Genomic DNA, 24,419 nt, shown 5'->3' with positions numbered 1-24,419 from the left:
TGTAAAATTTTTAGCAAAAGGTTAACTGGAAGGAGAGGCAAGGCATTCCTTCTTATTTTAAATCCATTGCTAGTGTTTAATAGATTTGTTTTCTTATTTCTTAATTAGCTCATTTTCATCCATTATAAGCTCTGAGTTTTTATTCGTAAATGTAATGAATATTGGTTAGGGAGAAGGTACACATTCATTTTCCTGGCAGAGACACTGGAAAGGTAATTATTGGTTCTGAAATAGGCATACTGCCTTGGGAAGTAAACCAGTTGTATTTTTCTATGCTGTGGCGAGATTGGAAAGGAAAATCTCAAAGCCAGAATCTTCTGAGTATTAAACATACTCAATTCTTTTTTCAATACAGATATCACACAGCAAAATAAAATAAAATAAAATAAAAGATAAAAGAGACAAACATAACACAGTGGAGATAGAATATGTTACCTTCTAATCTTTGATTCCTAATTCTCCAGGCCCCTCCTGGAGCCGTCCATTCTCACCAGAATGGACGTTTGTGTGCCTTTCTGAGATAATCCAAGCATGTGCCAAAATACAAGGAAAAGAGCAAGGTCCAGTGTGTATAGAATGCTACCATTTGGGAAAAGAGCTGGACCTTGCTCTTTTCACAAAGCAACTTATCTTGGAGACCAGTCTGTATCATGACATATAGTTTAATCTTATTTTGCCCTTATGGCTGAAGAGTCTTCCATTGCCTTGATATACCATAATTTACTAAATCAACCATTCTCTCACCAGTGGATATTAAATGTTTTCAACCTTTTTCTACTACTTATAGTGGCATAGCTGGCACAAGGTATACATATTTAAATTTTTTATTTCATCAAATTGCTTTCTGAAAAGGTAACAAGTTATACTCCAACTAATGGTGCATAGGAGGACTATTTTCCCTGAAAGCACTTTGACACAGCAATTTATAAAAAAATATTTTTTTCAGTGCACTCTTAATTACTATCCTAATGGTAGTGGTAATTGCAAAGGAAGGCAGGGAAAGCCTGGGTGATGAAATGAACAGAAAACGCCCAGATCCCACTGGAGCTGATAGAGCCTCTCCTCTTGCCCATTCCTGCCTTTGAGATTTTTACCATTTTCCCTTCCTGCTCCATTCCTCACACCCAGAACAGCTTCTAGCACAGATACGATATGAAATAATGAATGAAAATGCTTTAAAACTGCAAAGCTTGACAGATCTGTTAATTATTATAATTATGCCCACAAGTCCTGGGTTGAAATGATATTAAATTGGGCTCAAGTGTAATCAGTAGACAATCAAGAAAAACACAGACATTGAACTAAAAACCTTTATTATAAATTTTGACTCGAATTTAAGCCCAAAGGTCATCAGATGTGGAAGGAGTCAGTAAGTAGGGCAGTGTTTTTCAACCTCTTTATCTTATGGCACAATTGAACCTGTAGTTAAACTTTTGTGGAACACTTAAATTATATTGATTAAAAAAAAAAGAGTAAAATAAAGAATAGACTTACTGTGCTTTGAACTTCTTTTGAAAGTAATTTAAGTAATGGTCTTTAAAAGTTTTCATGGCACACTGGTTGAAAATCACTATGCTAGAGGCTGGGGGATATTTCCTGGCTGGGAAAATGTGTGTGGGCCTTGAGGTCCTGGGAGCCTGCATGAGGCAGCTGAGTCTGAAACATGAAACTCAGCAGAAGGCAATAAACATTGAAAGTGATTTGTTGGCCCAAAGGAACCCACAGCCCTTGTATATTCAGCCTTATGAGAAAGTGAAAAATTTTGTGTAAGTAAATTTTCCACATCAATTTTGAATACCAAAAACTCTTTTAAAGTTTAAATATATATATGAAAAATGGCCTGAAATGTTGTACATGTCTTCCTATGTTCTTAAACAGAAGACACTGGACCCACCAGACTCTTCCGTTGGTGTCTGAGGACCACCATTTTGCAGGTCTCCTTCTGTGGTATATGATGACATTATTCACTTTGACATTTTGGTTTTTCTGTTTTGACCTTGGAAGGAGGCTGTTAGATGTCAGCAGTTGGTCCATTCCTCCTTTGCTACTGCTGTGTCCATCTCTAAGGGGTCAATCTTCCCCAAAACACACAATTCACAACAAAACACCACTCCAGTTCTCTGCATCTCAGGATCATAAAGCCTGGAGTTCGAAAGGATCTTGGCTCACAAGTCAGATGGGGTAATACCTAGCACTTGAACTCTTCACGTGATGACTTCAAGACAACGAAGGTTTTGTCTCCGGCCCAGTAATAACTAGCAAAATGAACCTAGGCAACATTTTAAAATTCCTTATTCTTCAATCTTCTTATCGCTAAAATATGAGGCTGGTCTAGATAATTTCTCTAATTCCCCAAATAAATCACTCTCTTAATATTAAAAAATATCCCATGTCCATACTTTTTATTCTCTCCTTGGTCATTCTTCAGACAAAGATGTCTGAAACTGAAAAATTCTGGGAAAATGAGATTTTAATTAAGTCACTCCAAATCAAAACCACAGTGATATGCCATTTTCACCTATCATTATAAGCCAAAAAAAAAAAAAAAACAATTTTAAAAGAATTGACAATACCAAGTATTAGCAAGGGCATGGAGAGATGGCTATTTTTATATGCTGCTGCTGAGAATGTAAAATGGCTTAGCCCATTTGGAAAGAATTTTCATACTGTCTATTAAAAATTTACATGCACATAACCCATGACTTGATAATTCTACCTCTCATGTCCATTTTATAGAAATGCTCACATATGTCCTATACAAGGCTGTGATTAATGGTATTCTCTTTTCTTTATAACTGAAAAAAATTGAAAACAGTATAAGCAACCTTCATTAGGGGATGGCCAGATATATTTGTGCCCTTGAGGACTCTGCATCAGTTGGTTACAATAACACAGACCTACATCCACTCAGGAAATGAGTTCTTAGGTGCAAGGCTGGAGTTGATGTCCACAATGACCTTTCTGTTTTGCAGTACTTTGTCTTTGACTTCATTGGGCCCCAAGTGCATCTTTTTGACAAGATCATCAAAATCTCAGTAAGTATACCATTGGTGGTGTAGCTGGGGGAAGGTGGGAGAGGTTCAAGGCATTGGGAACTCTCTAGGGAAACTCAGCATGGGATGAGTAGAGTCAACAGTGTTGGTGAATTTGAAACCAATGATAGAACTTAAAATCACTAGTATAGAGGAGTTTGGGAAGGAAAAGCATCTCAAGAAAACTTGTTCTTCTTGGAAACAAGTCACAAGCTACTGTAGTGCAATTATGGATTAAATTGTGCAGCTTGCCAGTGTGGGAATATGAAACCTATGCTTCAAATGACATCTTAATGGATTGCCAGTTTTAGTTGGTTTCTTTCTTTTTATTAAGCAAATGTTAGTGTTTCTCTCTCTGGGTGATATCCACACTAATGATCACTTATCCCATCCCATTTCCCCTCCTAGTTGGTAATAAATGGAGACATAGGAATAAGAATCAAGAAAAAAAAAACCAAATACAGTAGAATCTCTGTGAGTTGACCACTCAGCTGGCCAACATACAGAGGTGGTCAACATAAGGAACCAGGCCTACTGAACTGATACATGTGGTGCATGTCTGTTCTATGAAAATTGGTCAACTTAAGGGGGTGGTCAATGTAAGGAGAGGTCAACTATGGAGGTTTTACTGATGTCATTCTCATCAAAGGTAATGGTCAATCAGAGAATATTATTTGGAACAACTGTGGCCAGTGGAATTTTTAAAAGTTGCCTCTGAGTGCAACCCAGGACCAGCCTATGGGGAGTTGTGTCTGCTGTACAGACCCTTCCTCACCCTGCCAGGAAAATTCCTGCCTCTACAGATCTAGTCTGATGAGTAGAGATAGTTTTCTGCTCTGGCCAGGTGCCTTATCCAAGTTTTCCCATTACCTGGGGGATGGTAAAGTGAAGGGAAAGTGCCCATATTAAAGCCACGCTGACAGAGAGGGCAGGGCAAATGGGATCATTGCAAATGTCACACTGTTCAGTGAAGGGACAGAGGCCAGTGGATGACAACGGACAGTATCTGTCTCACTAGACTGAGTAACTGCCCCTTCCTCCTTGGAGAAGGATGAGTGGGTGGGAATGGAGTGGTTGGAGAGGAAGTGCTGTGTTCCAAATAGCTCTGAAGGGACAGAATTCTTGCTTTACATGGCAGTGTAGGAAGCGCGGAGAGCCAATGAATGCTGTCCCCAACAGTCATGCCTACCTCTAATCAGAATTGTGAGAAAGACAAAGCGTGTCTCGGAGAGTCCTTTTCTGTCTTTATCTTCCTTGCCTGTTTCCATCACCCACTCACTACTCTATATAAACATATACAATAGAACCTCCATAGTTGCCCACCTGCTTACATTGGCCACCTTCTTAAGCTGACATAATTTTCATAGACCAGACATGCATCCCATGTACATTTCCATACAGTAAGGTCTAGTTCTTTATGTTGACCACCTCTGCATGTTGACTAGTTTGTTACAGTTCCTTGGGTGGTCACCTTACAGAGCTTCTACTGCATATAATATGGTCCCTCTAACCAAAGCTGGGGGTCAGGAAAGTCCTGTGTTAAGGCGTAGGTAGTAGTGAGGTTATGATATTATCCTCTCCAAGGCCACTTGAAGAAGGAAAAATCATCAAGAGTCACACATTCTTCAAGTTTGAATTTCAGGCCTGGTGACAAGCGGTGCAGGAGATATTTCTGGACCTGGGACATTGCCCAGGACTTTGTTCCATTGCTCAGGCAACAACCTGTTTGTGAGATCAGATGTATAGTGGGATCCCAAGGGACTATCTGGATTGCACATGAAGAGTTAATCACTGTATTTTTATGGCAGTTTGTGGGTCATGTGGAGTTTTAGACAGAGGATCAAAGTTCACATTGCCTACCCCTTTTCCTCTAACTTAGAAGAAGTGAAGACTTTGGTGTCTCTAAAAGACACTTAAAAAGATAGACAAAAGATTTGTAAAGAAAAACTCCCCTTGAAAAGAGAATGTTTGAAACAACTTTTCTGCTAGTCCACGAACTAAAAGTGAGTGCGCACAGGATAAATCCGAAGCGGAGAAGAAGGGAAGAGAGCTGTAAGCAGATGCCGTCGGGACAATACGCTCTGGTAGTGCCAAAGCCAGTGTTTCCTTAACAGTGGCCCAAGGTGTGCAGGGCTGCCAGCATTCTGTGTGTGAGACGTCCCCAGAGTCCTGGTAATCTAATGCTTGACACCACCAGGGTTTCCTGGCGCTCAACTAATGGATGGAGAACTTGAGTAGAAGTTCTGTGTTATTTAAAGATTTGTTTGGGGGGTTTTGCATTCCATCTTGCCCGCTGGGACCCTCAACTTGAGAAGAGAACTCGAGACTGGCTTCTGTTCTTTCTCAAGCCTTTGGGAAACCACATTAGCACCTACAAGCATGGTGGAGGATTTTGGAGTGTTTGTGACGTGCATGGCCTTAGATAGCTCCTCTCGTCAAGCCAGGCTGTCCCTACTTCCCCTTAGTGCTCTGCCATCTGTGGAAAGTTTGGACAAGGGAGAGAAATGGGAGGCGCTGTCCTTTCTTGAGGTCAGTTGAATTTATTGTTTCTTATTGCTTCTGCCAACAGGAGCCACTTAGAAGCTTCAAAAGACTTTCATTCACCCATCTTTCAATCAACTATTCATTAATTTACCAAATGTTTATCGAACATCTATTAGAAATAAGGCCACGTGGCGGGTAGAAGACAATAGGAAACTGTTTTTGTTTCAATTAAGTTATAGGGTTTATAGTTAAAAAAAGAAGCTCTGGGGCCGTACAGTCTAAATACCAACTGGTGCAGGAATCCCTCCTCTCCTCTTCCTCTATGACGTGGGGTTCTTGGGCATGATATGATTATTTCCAGTGATCAGGGGGTCACTGACACTAGGAAATCCCTTTCCCTTGCTAGGAAGTTCTGTCATAAACATTGTTCTTCTATTGAGCTAAAATCTCTCATCTTGTTACTTGGGAATTATCCAGAGGTGAACCTATGCCCTCCTCTAGACGGCAGCATTTCCAAGATTTAAAGACACCTAAGATACCATCACCCTTTCTCCATCCCCCAATTTTCTTTTCTCTTTCCTGGGTTAAAGGTTAAACTGCTCCCGGTCCTTTGTGCAATGTGGCTTCTGGGTCTGTCGCCAGGTCTGCCACTTTCCTTTAGAACTTCCTAGTCTTGAGCACATCAGCATCAAAATAGACTACTGTGGCCACGCCAGGCACTCTGCTGACCCCTGGTTAGACCAGATACTGAGGATGACCACCTCCCTTCTTCCGGCTACAGTCCATGTGCAGAACAATTTGAGACAATATGTGATGAGTTTTCTGAGAAAGTTGTGAGCAAAGTGTTGTGGGAGTTTCAGGGATAAAGGCAGCAGTTTGGGCTGTGCAGGATCAATGAGGGCTGCTTGGGGAGGTGACATTGGCTCTAGGCATTGAAAGGTGGGAAGAGTTCCAACAGGGAGAGGTAGGTACTACAGGGTGGGCTACACTAGGGTTTATTTGGTTAAAGAACACTTCCAGGCAGTGAGAGTTGTCAGGCAGAAAGGATTAGCTGAAAAGCCACTAGAAGAAGAGATGCCGGAGGCCCTTTACCCCCAGACTCCTTTGTGCTCCAGAGCACAGTCAAACCCAGACAAGGAGCAAGGCCATGAAGACTCTTGTCCTCAAAGACGAATCTGCTCGATCTGCTGCTCCGTCTCTCCTCAGGTCTTTCATCACAAGCTGATAGGAAGTGTTCTAATTGGCTCTTTCAAAGTGGATCTGGGGACTGTGTACAATCAGCCTGGTAAGAGGGCATCCCCTCCCCACCTCTCTCTCTCACTCTTCTTGGGTTTGCGACACCCAGAGTTCATCCCATTTATTCCCTCTTCTGTCTAACCATTCATTCAATAAAACTGAGCTCTTGCCCTCAAAGGTTTTACCATCCAGTGATAAAATTATTTTATATGTCTACTTCTGAGCAATTTATTTTTTTCTTACTTGAATTTTGTCAAACTAGCATCCAGGAGCTAAGAACCTGGGGTCTAGAGTCAGGTTGCCTGGGTTCAAATTCCACTCTGCTGTGTCCTTGGTGTGTGACCTTGGGCAAATGACTTAACGTCTCTGTGCCTCAGTTTCCTCAGCTGAAGGAATGAGGTGAAATCGTACCTCCTTCATAGGGTTGTTCGAGGATTAAGTTAAAATACACACACAGTACTTAGTAGAGAGCCTCGCACATAATAGCATTCCATGTAAGGGTTTGCTGTAGTAATTCCTATCCCTGATTTGTAGCAAAGTGAAACGCAGAGGAGCTAAGTAATTTGTTTAAGGTCAAGAGTGAATAAGCAACAGAACCAGCAATAGCCCCTTATCTTCTGCAGAGATTCTGAGTCACACGTCCATGGGGGACCAGGCAAGGAGCATAGCTGAGCACAGTGGCCTGGGGATGAAACTCTAAGGAGTGATGGAATCTGCAGGGAAGGACACAGGACAGGAGGGCTCATGATCCCTATAGAAGGGCAGTGGCCACCAGCTCCTTTAGCATTTGCTGTCCTGTGGAAATGTAAACCCGTTGTTGCCAGAACAAATAAATTTTTAAGTCTAGCCTGAAGTCTAGATTTTATAAGTGATCTTGAAGTTTTGACCCACAGTGCCAACCAAGCCAAAAGATCTATGAACCACATTTATGGTCTATGGGCAAAAAAATAAGTGAATTCTACACTCCATTAATGTTTCCCAAACTGGTCAATGTGGGAGTCTTATCTAGGTGACTTCTGCCAGGTCAAAGGCATCCCAAATACATATGGTGGGTTGGAGAGCAGATGGAGAATGGGAGGAAGGGACAGGAGAGGGAGAAAGGATGAGAGAAGAGGCAGCTAGAGGTTGGAAATAACTGAGACCAGCTACTGCCCAGGGGCACAGAGGAAGGGAGTGTGGGAGGCTGTGAGGCCCGGGAGGGGACGGGGTGGGCCGTGGGGCATGTCTGTGATATGAGCTGCCGGGCTGCTTTGACAGGCCATCAGTTCTGCGACAAGTGGGCCCTGCTCACAGACCCTGGTGACATCAGGACCGGCACCAAGGGCTACCTGAAGTGTGATATCAGTGTGACCGGGAAAGGCGACATCTTAAAGGCCACCCCTAAAACCTCTGACGCTGAGGAACAAATAGAAAAGTGAGATGGGTCCATCCAACTTCTTCTCTCTTTCCCCTCCTTCTACCCCTTTCCATATGGGTGTGCAGGAACTGCCAGTTCATGGCCTGTTCTCTGGATTCTGCTCTTCCAAAGGCCCCAAGATGTATCTCACCAAAGGTGTAGCTTTGAGAAGGTTGGCTTCCAGGGCAAGAACTATCTGCTCTGTCGTAACTCATTATAGAAAGCTATTCTGAAGCTTATTTGGTTTTTCTGAACATAGTACATTTTTCTTTGAAGGAATTATAATTTCAACCACTGGTTTGTGATGTGGGAAGACTTAAATGCACCTCTCCTACGATGCAGTGTGGGAGATGGTGTGTATTCTATAATTCCGGGACCTGGGCGAGTTTGCACTCCCTCTCTTCATACCTTTCATCATTATTTGCACTAGGAAGCTGTCCACTACTCTTTCCAGATTTTTCTCACTTTTCAGGATCCTTCTTTCTGCCTCCAAGTTGTTTCTTTATTCTCTTTATTTTTTTCAAGTGAGAGAGCTTTTAAAACTTATTTTTGTCCCCTCTAAGGAACCTGCTGATTCCCCAAGGGTTTCCATCAGAGAGACCCTGGGCCAGATTCTACGTGAGACTCTACAAAGCAGAAGGGTTGCCCAAAATGAACTCGAGCATCATGGCGAACGTCACCAAGGCATTTGTGGGTGACAGCAAGGACCTCGTGGATCCCTTTGTGGAGGTGTCCTTTGCTGGCCATATGGTGAGGAACCACTGTCACCAATGCTAGCACACCTGAGTCAAAGCCCCACTCTTTATCCAGGATACATTTTCTTAAACGGAATGAAATTAAAATAAAAAGTAGGAAGTGCCTTGAGAAGTAAAGCTTGTCTCAAACAGGCAAAGAGTCATATGGCAGAGATGTGGGGGAGGGTAACCCACTCACTCTTCACCGGAGGCAGGCAGGCGTCCCTCCTCACCTCTGGCTACTTCTCCAAGCTGTTACCCAGTCCCCAGGCCCTGTAGAATTCCCATCCTCCTCCCTATCTGGTCCACAATCACACAGCTAGTCCTGTGTGAGCCTGGACATCACTTTTCCATGCTTAAGAGCCACTGGAAATATCAGGGACTGGGGGCATGGTTAGAGCTTAATCCTGGTTGGCTGGACTTCAAAGTTTTAGCTGACATACATGTTGTCTCTGCCATTAAAATGTACACGTACCCTGATGCCCTCCCATTGACAGAGGTAAATATTGGTATATTTTTGAATTGGGTTTACCTTGGAGGTCATATAAGACATCACCTCCATTTTACAAGTAAACTGAGGTCCAGATTGGAGAAGTGATTCGTACAAAGTCATATTTTTATAAAACATAGAAGCTCAGGGTCTGACTATATCCACTGCATTCCTGTAGATTCATGGAACAATCTCGTTTGTAACATGGGCGTTAGTTTCACCCCAACCCCAATACTGATTAGAACTTCCAGGGCAGGGCTGGGACTTACCTTTGTCTCGTGTCCAGCACAGTGTCCAGCACAGAGCAGCTCATCGGTAACGTCAGCTGTGTACAGCTGATTTTCCTGTGTGTTGGGGGAAGCAGGGTCATTATTTTTAGCAACTTGCTTTCCATTCTCAACGGGTTTAAGGAGGTTTTTCTTCTCTTCCTTTTTTTGGGTGGGGTTTTGCTATGTTGCCCAGGCTGTTCTCAAACTCCTGGGCTCAGGCAGTCCTCCTCCTTCAGCCTCTTGAGTAGCCGGGACTACAGGTGTGCACCATGACTCCCTTGGGTGGTTCACATCCTCCTGGTTGTGCTTTTAGGGGCGGACCACGGTGCAAAAGAACTGTGCTGACCCCGTGTGGCACGAGCAGGTGATCTTCAAGGAAATGTTCCCTCCTTTGTGCCGAAGGGTGAAAATCCAGGTGTGGGATGAGGGGAGCATGAATGACATAGCCCTGGCAACCCATTTCATCGACCTGAAGAAAATCTCCAATGAACAGGATGGAGATAAAGGTAGAGTCTCATATGTATGACTTGGAAATAAGTTTCAAAAATGATCATTTTTAAAAGGGAGAGAGTTAGAGCAGGCAGTATGTTAGGGACCTTCCATTCTTCTGTGGGATCTGTTGTTTGAGTTGGTTCTGGCCACTGGACATGTCCAGGAGGGACAGACTCCAGTCTGTAGGAGTAGGGGTGGGTGTGGGGAACATGCGGGCACAAAACTATCGAAAACAGTAAAATACATGGCAACATCTAATAATCAATGGTGGGGAAATATTAGGCAAATTATGATATATGTACTTATTCATAATAATAACTAATATTTTCGAACAATTCCTAAGGGCCTGTATGAAGCACTTAGAAGATGCTATCTCTTTTAATCTTGAGAGGTGAGATAGATATTATTAGCATTTCTATTTTAAAGATGAGGAAACTGAGGCACAGGGAACTTAGAAAACTTGACCAAAGTTACACAGCTCAGAAGTGCCAGAGCAGAGATGTGAACCCATGCAGTAAATCTTTAGAACCGCCATGCTGTAGGTCTGTCAGAATGTTGCCAAAGAGATGTTCCCACAGATACCACAGTAGTTTCTTAGACACCATGTGTTAAGAAAGGAAAATACTTCTGTCCTGGTAAATTAAAGCCACCAGGTCTTTTCAGTCCATGTTGAGAATACACCTGGGAACACTCACTTCTCTCAGTCTCTACCACCTTTACTTTAGTTCAAGCCACTGGTCTTCAAGTTTATGATGCCTGGCCCTCAAACCCGTTTGCCCATATCTATTCCTATAACCCTTCACAGAGCAGCAAGAGTGCTCCTAAGAGATGTAGTTGTGTCACATCTTTGCTTAGAACCCTTTAAAATATTTCCATAGTTTTTAGGGTAAAGACTAACATTCCTCTCAAAACTCCGAGACTCACCCACTTCTCCAAACTCATCTCACACAGATCATGCGAAGCTCCAAGCTCTGTTACAACCGGCACTTGCTGTTCCTGCTGCCACAGCACTTCTCTCCTCTCTCTCTGCCTGTCTAAATCCTCTTCGTGTTATTTGTTCTGGCAGCACAAATTCTATCTCCTTCATAGTGTTCGTAATGTAGATATTTATTTGTTTCATGTTTGCGTCTGCTTTGTTCTTCCCCGGGCTCTACGATTACTATCTAGTGATGCCTGGCACATGTTAGGAGTCAGTAAGCATTTGATGAATAAATGAAGAGAACTGGATGCCGGTTGGCATTCATAGTATTATTACAACTGTGAATAAGTATAAACATGAATGGAAAAAATACTAAAAGGAAATATAGCAAAATGGTAACTGTGGTTATCTTTTGGTGATGTAATATTCTGTACTTTTAAAAATCTTTTCTATATATTCTACATTTTTAAATGAATATATACAACATCCATAAAGCAAAAACATAATAAACTTGAAAACATAACGATATAACTAAAACTTGGGGTCTCCTAGGCTTCCTGCCAACCTTTGGACCGGCCTGGATTAACCTGTATGGTGCACCCAGAAACCACAGTCTGATGGACGACTACCAGGAACTGAATGAAGGCTTTGGGGAAGGTGTGTCATTCAGGGGCAGAATCTTGGTAGAAATCGCTGTGGAAATCCTCTCAGGAGGGGCCCAGGAGTCTAAATTTTCCAAGGCCCTGAAGGAGCTCAAGTTGCCTTCCAAGGACAAAGACTCCAAGTCTTCCAAAGGCTCGAGTAAAGATAAGGCTGACAAAACCGATGATGGAAAATCCCAGCAGGCATCAGACAAAACGAACTCCACCGAGGTGGAGGTGGAACCATTCGATGTGCCCCCAGAGGTAGGTCTCAGCAGTGCTCAGCCACTCTTATCTGTGAGTCAAACAGGGCAGACAGAGCACCAGCCTCGGGCTCCTGAAGGCATTTGTGATTTGTGGACACATGTCTTATTCCCCCTGCAAAATTTGAGTTGGCCTAGCCCTGCATCCTGGGGCACATCCTCTGCCTGCTCTTGCACACAGCACGGCCATCTGCTCGTGATACATTCCTTCAGAGTCCCCCCAAACATGGATCCCATGGAAACCCAAGTAAAGAGAAATAAATGTGCTCTGGAGGAGTGGGTGGGAGCAGGCAGTGGGCGATTGACTCAACTGAATCTGTGGCCTAACTTTGTTTAGCTGTGTTGACTTAGAGGATGCGCTGGCTGTGAGATAACCTAGGAGGGAGGATGAAGAGGAGGAAGAGTAGGCGACAAACTGGGATATAAAAAAATTGAGAAACCCATTCCCCTCCCCAGGGGAGAAATTACAACCGGGACGAATACTTATTAATTACCATGAAGCATATTCACATTTTTTTCAGCTCTGTTCTATATGATGGGGAAGAGATCTGAAGATGAATACAAACTGTGAATATCCTCCCAACTATGTAGTTTAGCCATAGTAATTTGTAGGTAAGCAAACAAATGAGCTTCACGTTTTCTTTGTAGGGGAGGGGGGTAGATTCCAGCTCCCAGCTTGGCTAATTCTGCCTCTGGAAGTGTGATTGGCGGGTCAACCAAATGATAATTTCAGGTGGGAGATGGTGAGATTCTCCCAGGGCTTTCCAAGGAGAGACTAGACAGACCAAAGGATAGTAGCATGCGAGTCACCTTAGCCTTGGAAGAGCCATTTATTTGGGGGAAATAATAAATTTATTTATTTATTTTTGAGACAAGTCTCATTCTATTGCAAAGGCTAGAGTACCATGGTATCAGCCTAGCTCACAGCAACCTCAAACTTCTGCGTTCAAGTGATCCTCTTGCCTCAGCCTCCCCAGTAGCTGGGGATACAGGTGCCCACCACCACACCAAGCTAATTTTTCTATTTTTAGTAGAGACCGGGATCACGGTCTTATACAGGCAGGTCTCAACTCCTGATCAAGGGATTCCTCCGCCTGGGCCTCGGAGGAATTAGGCCTAGGATTATAGGCCTGAGCCACGGTGCTGGGCTAGGGATCCAATAAATCTTAAGAAACGTACAGGGGAGGGGTTGGAGAATCGGATAGAAAGTTAGGAGGTGGTTCTTCTTATGGCGCTGGTACTAACACCTCTCTATGTTTTAGTTTACTCATTGACAAAACAAGGTAATAATAGTCTCTCCATCTTCAGCATCTCCTGGGGGTTAAATGAGTAAATGCATGTGAAATGGTTAGCAGAGCCTCAGCACGTTCATAGCAAGCAGGCGATGAATTTCTAATGTGACTGTACTACGTTCTCACCACCAGGGGGCAGCTACCCAGAGCGTTCTGCCCAGTTGATTGTGAGTTTCAGAGTTTGGCTGACTCCTCTGCTCTCACCGCTTTGAACTCACATACTGTATTGTGAAATATTCCTTGGAAATGTGTGTTACCAGTTTGTTGTGGTGATAATTGGAGAATTGACATTCTCAATATGTGTGTGTGTGTGTGTGGGGGGGGGGTGTTTCTGCAGAATATGGGCCAATTCTGGAAAGCTGACTTTGGACTTCACCTGAAATTGTGAGTTGCTTAGCAGCCACCTAAGCTGACATCTCCCGTATCCATCTCTGCGGGAGATGTCATCAGAACCTCTTAGAATTTAATGAGTTAATACATGCAAAATGCTTGGAGCAGAGCCTGGCACACAGTAAATGTTCGATAATTAAATATTAGCCATGTTCAGTAACTTTGACTGAATACCTTCATCTCTCACTGGACTGCAATGTCATCACCTATAAGTGGTGATAATAAAAGTTCCCCCTCTCCAGTGTAGTTGTGAGCATTACATGAGATAATGTAGGTAGAATTCCTAACACTGCGTCTGGCATGTTATAAGAGGTCAGTGAACATTGCCCACCATCGTTTTCCCAGCTTGAGGAACAGCAATGTGCCCCAGAAAGAGAAGCATCGGCGTGTATTGGTGTGTATAATGAACACCTTTTTTGTTGCCCAAATTTTCTAGGGAAAAATAAGGATTTGCATTATACACGAGTAGCACGGCTCAGGAGAAGGGGAGCCTGTGGTCATCTGAGACCACCACCCCCTCCTGTCTGGGACCCCTAGGTACATGAGGGTTCTGCCTGGGAGGATCCAGGAACTGATGGGAGTGGACTGGAGTGGACTCTGCTGAGCGCTGTAATCAGGGCAGGGGGTGGTGGCCGGGCTGATGAGGTGAGATGAGAGCCAAGGCTCAGGGCCAGGCTACTCAGAGGGGACTGGGAGCCCCACATAGGCCCCAGTGACCCACCTGGCTGCCTGCAGGTTGAGCAACCTCAGAAGCTCTCTGTCCTCTCGTCAAATGTGTGGCCATTCCATTCCAGCTATGGCCCCTCACGTGGCCAGGAGGGAAGGGCTCCCTGGAGACAAGGCAGGGGCAGCCTTCACTGAGCACTGGCTGAGTGGGGATGGTGCGATCTGCGTGTTTAGTAGGGAGTGGCAGCCCTCCCTAGATGTGTCTCTCCTGCCAGAGAGATGGCCACTTTCTTTTTTTCCCCAGTTTTTGGCAGGGGCTGGGTTTGAACCCACCACTTACGGCATATGGGGCTGGTGCCCTACTCCTTTGAGCCACAGGTGCCACCCAGCTGACCACTTACTTGAAGGGTATTTTACTGAAAGTTTGGGTTAAAAATGTGGTGCACATTATACATAGGTGCGTGTCTTACTCCACAAAATACAGTGCTCCTGCTGCCTCCCTCCCCACAGACCCTGTTATGAAGTTTATTTCACAGATAAGGAAAGCGACACCCAGAGAGCAGACATGACTTGCCTAAAGTCAACCAGCCTGGAAGGGGCAGGTTGAGATCTAAAAAAGGTTTTTTTCTGGCTGTGGGTCCTGAGGTCCCCTTTCAGGCTACATGGTCTAGTTTACCTCCAGATCTCTTGATAGCGTTTAACCTCCTTCCAGAGTGCAAACCAGCTTCAGGAAGGTGAGATAGAGGCTAATTTATAGCCAGTGCTGAGCCCCCACCTGCACGGCATTTTCTGGTCAGCAAAAATATTTCCTGGGGTTGCCAGCACCTAGGAGGTTCCTGCATGAAGGAGGGGGTCACCTATTGCCTAATGGTGTAGACCCTTTGGGTCTTGTGGGACATAGTTTAAAGCTCTTGACTAGGTGTGACTGGGGCCATAGCTGCTTTATTTTCTTACATTAACCTTACTGCCTTTTCTGTAGAGTTTAATTAATAAATCCAGCCCTAAAACCAGGAAGCACACACTGTCTGGCTCCAGCTCACTCAGCCTCTTCATCAGAAATGTGATGCTGTGTCTCCACATCCAGAAACATCTGCTCTCTGAAGCATTGGCCTCTTCCACGTCAATAAGAGTCATTTGCAGATAATTATGTACTCCCTTGTGATGGCTCCTGTCTTATGATCTGTCCTGGAGTCCAATTTCCAGGCTGTAGGCACCTTGACAAGACAGTCTTGTTGGAAACCAGGCCTCAAGTCTTAACGACTTTACTGTGTGACCTTGGGAAGCTCCTTAATCTCTCTGAGCTTCATTTTACTCTGGTAAAAGGTGGAGGTTGCAGTAGATGAACCTAAGGCCCTTTTTAATACAGAGGTACCCGTGATTGGGACCTGTGTGTCCCTCCCAGTGGCAGCCCCAGTGCGCATAGCCCACCCTGGACACTGCGGTTGGCCAATGCTTGGGTGTGTGCCTAGCTCTCGGCCCTTTTCATCTAGGCTTGCTTATCTGGGGTTTGACTTTGGGTTAGCACCAAGGCATTGGCTTAATGCATGTTCCAATTCAAAGAGCACAGGTGGCCAGGCACTGTAGCTTATGCTGCCATCCCAGCACTTTAGGGAGCCAAGGTTGGAGGATCGCTTGAGGCTGGGAGTACAAAACCAGCCTGGGGAACATTTAATTTATCCATTACCCTGGGCTCATTTTGTCTCACACAAAAAATTAACCAGGTAGGGTGGCACTGACCTATAGTCCCAGCTACTAAGGAGGCTGAGGCAGGAGGGTCAGGTGAGCCCAGGAGTTCCAGGCTGTAGTGAGCTGTGATTGCACCACTGCACTCCAGCCTGAGAAACAGAATGAGATCCTGTCTCTAAAAGTAAATAAATAAATACGTAACAAAAAGCAAAGCACCTAGAGCACCGGGTCTGTGATCAGAATGCCTGAGAAAGTCACTTGACAACCCCAAGCTTTAGATTCCTCGTTCCCTTACCTGTAAGTTGACAATGATCACATTTTGACCTCTTCAGGTTGTTAGGAGGAACAGACAACACAATGTGACCAAGACGTAAAGTTGTGCCCAGATGTAAGGATTTAATCCCATAATTCTTATTATTTTTATCTATGATTTCCTGTTCTCTAAAAGCCTAATCACTAGAAGGTCGTCCCAACCCTGTGTTAAGGCCTTAGAAAGATACACATACAAAGCAATTTGTTAAAACGGATTTTATTTTAAGGTAGACGCTCAGAAAGTTGAGACTGCATTATTCCAGACAAATGGCTGAATTTGGATTTGCGATTTGGGGGCCCTGATTCTGTCTGATTATGTGGGGAATGCGGTGCCATTTCAGAGAGAAATGGAGACTCAGATGTCTATAAATTACGCCGCATCACCAAAATCAGCTGCCTGGGGAGAGAAAAGCCAGTCCTATCTAGTGTTATTTTTGTTTTTCTCCTATAGATTGTACCAGAAAAACACGAGGAGTTTTTACTCTTTGGAGCATTTTTTGAAGCTACCATGATTGACAGGAAAATTGGAGATAAGCCCATCAGCTTTGAGGTTTCTATCGGTAAGTGCAGACCAGCCCAGAGCCCAGTGCACAGCATGGACTTACAGACCTATTTCTCGAATGCATGAATTAGTGCCTTACATGAAGATGATAGCATTGGGGCAGAGGTTTGCAGCTTGGAAAGAATGAACAATTCCTCATCCACCCTACTGTCAATACATAAGGGATAGATTTATTTCACATTTAAGTAAAAGTGATTGAGAATGTATTTTTGGATTCAGACAAACCTGGAGTGCTGATCCTCGTTCCATTACCCTGGGCTCATTTAATTTATTTAAGTTTCTTTATCTGTAAAATAGTCATAACTCCTTGTGGAGCTGTGAAAGTTTAAGGAGTTAATGCATAAACAGTCCTGTGCATATAGAAGATGCTATTATTGTAACTCTCAGCAATCTTTCTGGGCTATTGTGCAGCTGGGGAAACCACTCCAAGAAAGAGCATTCTATCAGAAAAGCTCTTCATTCACATCCAAGCAGCTCTCTTTTGACAGAGAAGGAAAGGTGGGGGGGGGGGGAACCCAGTCTTTCTGAGCCATCCAACTGGAGGCCTGATGCCAGATCCCAGGGCTGTGTGACCGGAGTGTGGGGATACATTTAGGTAACAGGTATCTTTATAGGGAAGGCGGAGGGCCCTGAAAGGGTTAGCTGTAGGAAGTGAGGTTTGGGGTGGGGACAGAGGGAGACCTGCTGGATGGCTTTAAGCATCTAAGGGCTGGAGAAGAGGAAGGGACTCTTGGATCAGGAATACAGGGCCGATATGAAAAAATGGGATGATTTGGGGTCTTTCCATGGAATAACTTGCCATCATGCAGGGACGTCTCTTAGTGGACTGGGTTCTTCAGGGAGGCAGTGAGCTCAGCATATGGGGTGCGCCGCCTCTGAACCCTGCTCTCCAACATCCTGAGGGCCACCCCCTCCGACCTCCATCCTTCTTGTTGCCATTTACCAGATCTTCCCTTCAACCGAGGGAGATTTCCAATCTTCTTTTTCTTTCTCTGTCCATCTCAGACCACACAGCTCATCCCTTTACACACTTCCAGTTGCCTCAGTTCTTATCCTTGTTGTGCTGTTAAATATGCCACCTGACTATTCTCCTCTTCTGCTCTCACACTCTGGCTTTGTGATAGATTTACCATAAATTCCATGGTCTCAGCCATAGTGGATTTCCAGTGTACATAGCTGGAGAAGGTTAGAAAGAGGATTCAGACAAGACCTGGTAACTATGCTCTCTTCCCCTGCCTAGGATGGCATCATGGGCATTACGCCCCCCTCAGGTGTCACTAGACTCCTGAGGTAGGAGTGATAGAGAAGGAAGGGAATAAGCTGGAGCAAGACTGGGGAGAGAGACTCTTATGGACATAGAACACACTGAGGTTGCTGATTCACCAAATATGAATCAAGACCCTGAATTAATGCCATGACCAGTGGAGACAAAAATTAGCGAGATACTGTTTCCATCTTCAAAACGTTTACAGACATCTAAATTATTTGAAAACAAGGTGGCGGCAGAGTGATAGAAAGAAGCATGTGGTCTTAGGGACCTGTCTGGGTCAGCTTCCCAGAAACAAAGCCTGGGGATTCTTGCACAAGTGAGGTGTTGGTGGCATGCTCTCAGGACAAGGGCATGAAAGGAGCACAGTGGGTTTCCTCCTACAGTGGGTCTCCCAGGGCAGACGGGAGGACTCGCTGCAGCCTGACCCTGCTGGGAGCCATGGAGCATGAGTGCAACCCCAGACACAGTCCCTCTGCGAGGCAAGAAGGGTGGGCATTTCTATCCCCACATGAACACTGAGTAGCTTCAGGCACAGGTAGGGGCTTAGTGATCTGCCAGGGAGGGGACATCTCCATCACAGAAGTCAATTTTCTGGGAAGCGGGTGGCTCTTATGAGCTACATCACAGTGGCTGGGGGGTGGAGTGTCCCTTTCTGGTAAAGGGATCTGAGAGGGACACCAACGGCATCCACTGCAGGAATACAGGGTAGAGACCGCAGCCTGCCTGGGGGGCGGGGGGGAGTCCAGTGGGGAAGGTGGAGTTGGAAGGCTGCCCACTTGAGGGGTTTTCATGACACAGGCTTTCCATCCTGGGCCTTTCTTGATATAAATAAAATCAACCAAGCTCTATAATATGGCTTCTTCCCAAAGAGGTAATGTTCATCTTAATCTTTTTAAGTATTTGAAAATCAGATTATAAAATGTAAAGATCAATGACATTGATGCCTGCAGGGGGTATCTATTTTTATACAATGATATTTGGGGCACAAAAGCTGACCCATTTACCTCCATGTGTTTCTTGACTCTCTCCTCTCCTTTCCTCCTCTCCCTCTTCCTCCTTCCCTCCTCCTCCTCCTCCTTCTTTTCTCTCTCTCTCTCTCTATAATATTGTCTTTGGATACTTAGACAAGAAATCTTCTCTTATCTTCTCTTAGAGGAGAAGCGGATTTGGAAAGGCATCATGATATTTTATTGAGTGAAAAAGGCAGATCACAAAATGACTATAATGGTTCTTTACCGACATCTCTGAAAAGTTTTGGAAGGATGTACACTTACATGTTAAAAATGACTATAGCAGAGTTTCATGATTTTTAGTGATTCTTTTCTTTTTTACTTGACTGTGTTTTCTAATTTGTAATTTGGATAACTTTTACTAAAGAGAAAATAAGATGGGTAGAATGATAGCTCATTGTCGTTGTCAATCTTATTTCTTTGGTCTGCCCATTACTCTTTCCACTTTCATAGTGAGATCTCATTTCTGCCTTGGGAGAACGTGAACTTGGATCCTTTATGCCCAGTGGACTGATTCCACTTGCTGACACCTGGCCCCTCTCCCTTGCTACCGCCTCTGCAGGTAATTTTGGAAACCTGATTGATGGAGGGTCCCATCATGGGAGTAAGAAGAAGTCAGCTGAATCATCTGAGGAAGACCTCCCACTGCTGCATGAAGGACAAGAGGATGCAGCCCACGATGCTGCCTACCCTATGGCCTCCACTACTCACCCAGAGAAGCCACTGGTGACGGAGGGGAACAGGTGGGACTCATGGCAGGGGAGAATGGCCAAGGATTCTGATGCTGGGATGGGGACCAATTTCTGGGACTGTCTCAGTTCAGTTCTTCCCTAAAATCAGAAACATAATTCTTACTTTATGGGAGCAAGGTGCAAACAGGGGCAACAGTTTACTCAATTAAATCCTTAACAACATGACACTCTCCAAATGACACACCCAAGTAATTAATTTAAGGGCAGAGCAATGATGATGGTCGTAATGATTCTATAACTCCATTTGGTGGAATATTGAATACATCATTTCTTATCTCATTTTTGCTATAGTCATTTGCAAACTGAAGATGATTATCAGACACCAGAAAAGATCATTTCAGAACTCAACTGGGGCACCTACCTGCACCCTCTCTGATCTTTTCTAATCCATGTAAATTTCAACCTGTAAAATCAAAGTAGAATTGCAGATTTTTGTGAAAGTGGTGTCAAGCACCCATAGAGTGATTTATGAGAAAGGAAAGCCACATGGAGTGACAGTCCTTGATTGGTGAATCTTGTGCTATCTGTAAAATAGTCACAATCTTATTGGATTTGCCTAATAGCCCATGTCTGTCCCCATTTTGGTCTCCATTTTTGCATATGAGTAGAATGGAGTCCAGAGAGAGATGTTACGTGAACCCCACAAGGCCACTGGGTTCCTCAAGCTCTCTGCTCTTCTCCATCTAGATACCCTCTGGGGATTGTCTAGATACCCTCTGGGGACTCCCAGATCTATTTCCCCAGTTAGTTCTCTTTCCTGAGCAGCAGATCTAAATGTCCCCATTTGGATACCCCACAAGCTTCACACCAGCCCCATTGTCTTTGCAGACAGCTTTTCTCCTTTCCCTATCTTTCCTAAATCATATATTGATCCCACTATTCTCTGAGTCCTCCAGCTACAAACTGGAAAGTTGTCAACTGTTCTCTTAACTTTTTTTTTTTTTTTTTTTTGAGATAGGATCTTGCTCTGTCGCCTGGGCTAGAGTGCAGTGGTATGAGCACAGCTTACTGTAACGTTAAACTCCTGGGAGAAGCCATCCTCCACCTCAGCCTTCCAAGTAGCTGGGACTATAGACCTGGCTAATTTTTAAACTTTTTTGTAGAGATGGGGTCTCACTATGTTGCCCATGCTGGTCTTGAACTCCTGGCCTCAAGTGATCCTCCCACCTTGGCCTCTGAAAGTGCTGGTATTATAGGTGTACCCAGCCTGTATTCACATTCAAATTATGTATGGGCTGGAGCTCACAAATGAGATTGGAGCAGAGGACAGCCAATGGCAGGGCATCATGTAATTTTCAGATTCTAGGCCTACTCTTGCTCAAAGTCACAAGTACAGTTTTGCAGCAGGACAGCCACTCAGACTGGTGCAGTCTTCAGCATGGCACCCGCCCATCCCCTGCCTTCCACCTGCACTGCAGTTTGCCTAAGAAGCCGCAGCATCTGGATCTGGTCTATGCAGACCTACTACAGCTAGAAGGACCCCAAGCACCAAAGAGACAAAGGTCTCAAACACCCTTAGCACAAAATGACCCAAACCAAAGAAACCTTGGGACAAAGTACAATATTGGGTGGGAATATATTTAGTTGTAAGATTCTTAGTGCAATAATTTTAAAAAAGATAAAGAGAGCAGTTTGGTTTCTGAATTTTTGTTGTTGTTCTGCTGTAATAACAACCCCATTTTCTGCCAAGAACTCACTTGGCTTCTTTTCTGAGTAAACACCTACTGGTTTATTTTCTGCAGAACAGACGGTGGGGCACCTCTGCTAATTTTATTGTCTCCTTCAGAAGAAATTTGGGTGGGAGAGCTAAGAAAAAAAGCAACCATCCATTCTTTCAGCTGGAGCTCTCTTTAGGTTTTTGGAATAGAAAGAAAGCTTGTCTCTCTCCCTCTTTTCCCACCCTTTCCCTCTCCCTCCCTCTTCTCTCTCCTCTACCTCCCCCTTCCTGTCCCTTCCTCCCTTTTTGTCCCCTCTATAGACTTGCTGCTTCAAACGCATCATCAGGGCCATCTGTCCCATCCCCCCATTCTGAGAACTTTGCTTGGGCCTTCCTTCCACAGTTCTCGTCATGCACTCTCAGGTGTTTGCAAGAAAATTAGGAAGAGTTTGGGGAAGCAGAGTCAAGAAAACAGTTGTCATTAATCAGAGAACTGTTTGACCCTTTGTCACACTTCTCACCCTACTTGCCTCCTTGCCCCTTCCTCCTTGGGAACCAACATTTACAAATTAGCTCCTTCTTTTCTCTCTTCCATCTCCCCCTACAACTATTTCTTTCTTATGAGCATTTAAGCATTTCCAACTGTCCCCCCTCAAACATTCCCTTTGGCTCCACAGATTCCCCTTTTAGCTATTTCACTATCCCTCTTATGCCTTCATAGCCAAGTAAGTGAGTTACCTGTATTATCAGTACCCATCCTTGGCAACAGTAAATGTTGAATGGGTGGCTCGAGGGATAGAAGGATGGATGGATGGATGAAAGAATGGACGGATAGATGGGTGCATGGAGACACGGATGTATTTATGAAAGGATGCATGGATAGAAGGATGAACGGATAGAAGAACAGCTGGCTGGATAGATAGGGATGGATGGATGGAAGGATGGAGGATGCATGGGTGGGTGGAGGAATGGCTGGAAGAAAGAACGGATGAATGCCAAACCGTGAAATGCTGAAGTTTAGTTTGGGACGTAAGTCTTCACCCTCACCTATTAATAGTGTTATTATCTAGGTGTTTACTCTAGAAATCTCAGTTTACATGTGCCTTCACATTATCCCACTTGATTTTTACATATACCTGGCATATTGATACTAAAAAAAAGTTAATTTTCCACCTTTCCTTCCTCCCTCACCCTCCTTACAATGTAAGGGCATACGGCACACCCCCGGTGAAGGGCCCAACTATAACCTGAACTTTACTTAATAAAAAGCAAACAACACAACCTAATCATTTGTACCCCTATGTTAATTTGAAATAAATTTTATAAAAGAACATCCTTCCTGAAGAAGGCTTGCCTGATAAATCCTGCCCTCTTAGAGTATTTCTAAGCTTTGCCCTGGGTCTGATGGTAGCTGTGAACCCCTCTCCAGTTAGCTGCGCAATTTCCCATTGTCCATTGCTCACAGTCCCTAATTACAGACTAAAGATGGTGTTAATTGTTTAACACCTTTTTACCACTCCTGTCCATCCCACCCAGAACACACGAAACCCGAATGTGTGACCAGGATTGCCTAAAAAACTGATTGCCGACTAACTTCAGACTTCATGTGCTTTCCCAGGAATTACAACTATTTGCCATTTGAGGCTAAGAAGCCTTGTGTCTCTTTCGTCAGTTCTTGGGGAGACCAGACCTTCCGGCTGCACTGGTCCAACATGCTGGAGAAAATGGCAGACCTCCTGGTAGGTGACTTTGACATGTGGTAGATTTGACAGCTGGGCAGCTGAGGGCAACAGGGATTTTTTTTTTTTTTTAATCCACCTGGTAGAAGAGCTTGACCTCAGGTTAAATACAAATGAATTGAGGCTGCTGCTTCGGAAGGCACTTGGGTCCTAACAGGTGGATCCAGGGGCATGAGAATGCATTTTGCAAAATCCGTGGATTTTAAACCAAGCCATCTGAATTCACCTCCCTGCTATGCTTCTTGTTGTTAGAGGCCCTAGGTGTAAGCTGATTACCTAATCTCCAAAGGGCAGGAAATTGATGACTTTCCTCCAAAATTGAAAGATCCTGGCTTCAACTAAAGCAAAATCCTAAGTTCCTAACATGGTGGACAATTTCCTGCAAGATCACCCCTGCCAGCTCTCCAGCCCCATCTCTCCTATGCTCGTCTTCTCTTTCTTTATTCCAACTGCTCTGGTCTTCTTCAAGTTTCTTGACGAAACCAATTTCCCTTAAGCCCCAGAGCCACCACCATGCTGTTCCCTCCATCTGGCCTGCTCTTCCCTCCCTTCTCCTGTGGTCCTCGCCAGCCTCCAGGGCTCAGTGTCAAGCACTTCCCCGGAGAAACTTCCTGACACTTTCCTCCCCGGCACCCCTCCCACAACACCCCGTTCTTGTCTTTGGACTTCTTATGATCATTGATTTTACTCTTTATTTGTGTGTTTATTTGTTCAATAACTATTTCCCACTGTTTCTATGGTATTTAGCATGAGACCTGGCAGTTGCTAGGGATTAAATAATTACACGGGGAACTGAACAAGTGAAAGTATTTAAAATAGTGCCAATGTGTGATAAACGCTGGGTTCTCTCGCCTGGGAGGAGGGAAAACGTGTGAACTCCATTTCTTTGTATCTTGCACCCCCACTTTGTGGCCCCTGCTCTGCTCCTCCCACACATCTCCTGGGGAGTGTCCTTTCCTCTTGGCCTGGTTGAGGAGGCCTGGTCTGGGGTCACACCAGGAGGAAGCCACTGTCTGGGTAAGGCTGGTCCCGCCTCTCCTTCAAGCAGAATCGATAGTTTAGCTCCAAGAATCTTGGCAAAAAAATCATATATTTTTCCCTAGAACCCCTAAGTGCACTCATTTCTA

At 44.5% G+C, this 24,419-nt stretch overlaps 1 protein-coding gene across 1 annotated transcript in view; it reads left to right on the top strand.

The window, feature by feature from the left end:
- Positions 1–24,419, top strand: part of FER1L6 (fer-1 like family member 6) — a 118,313-nt gene that overhangs the window by 7,453 nt on the left and 86,441 nt on the right. Inside the window, exons 5-13 of the mRNA XM_003782357.2 lie at positions 2,973–3,035; positions 6,723–6,801; positions 8,010–8,166; positions 8,712–8,898; positions 9,955–10,147; positions 11,605–11,957; positions 16,754–16,862; positions 19,707–19,887; positions 23,172–23,292. Of these exons, the coding sequence (XP_003782405.1) occupies positions 2,973–3,035; positions 6,723–6,801; positions 8,010–8,166; positions 8,712–8,898; positions 9,955–10,147; positions 11,605–11,957; positions 16,754–16,862; positions 19,707–19,887; positions 23,172–23,292 (1,443 nt within the window). The remainder of the gene's footprint in view (positions 1–2,972; positions 3,036–6,722; positions 6,802–8,009; positions 8,167–8,711; positions 8,899–9,954; positions 10,148–11,604; positions 11,958–16,753; positions 16,863–19,706; positions 19,888–23,171; positions 23,293–24,419) is intronic.

Source organism: Otolemur garnettii, unplaced genomic scaffold (assembly GCF_000181295.1).
Source record: "Otolemur garnettii isolate 467f Iridium unplaced genomic scaffold, OtoGar3 scaffold00004, whole genome shotgun sequence".
In the NCBI taxonomy this organism is placed as follows: Eukaryota; Metazoa; Chordata; class Mammalia; order Primates; family Galagidae; genus Otolemur; species Otolemur garnettii.
This window is presented reverse-complemented; position numbering and strand designations above follow the sequence as displayed.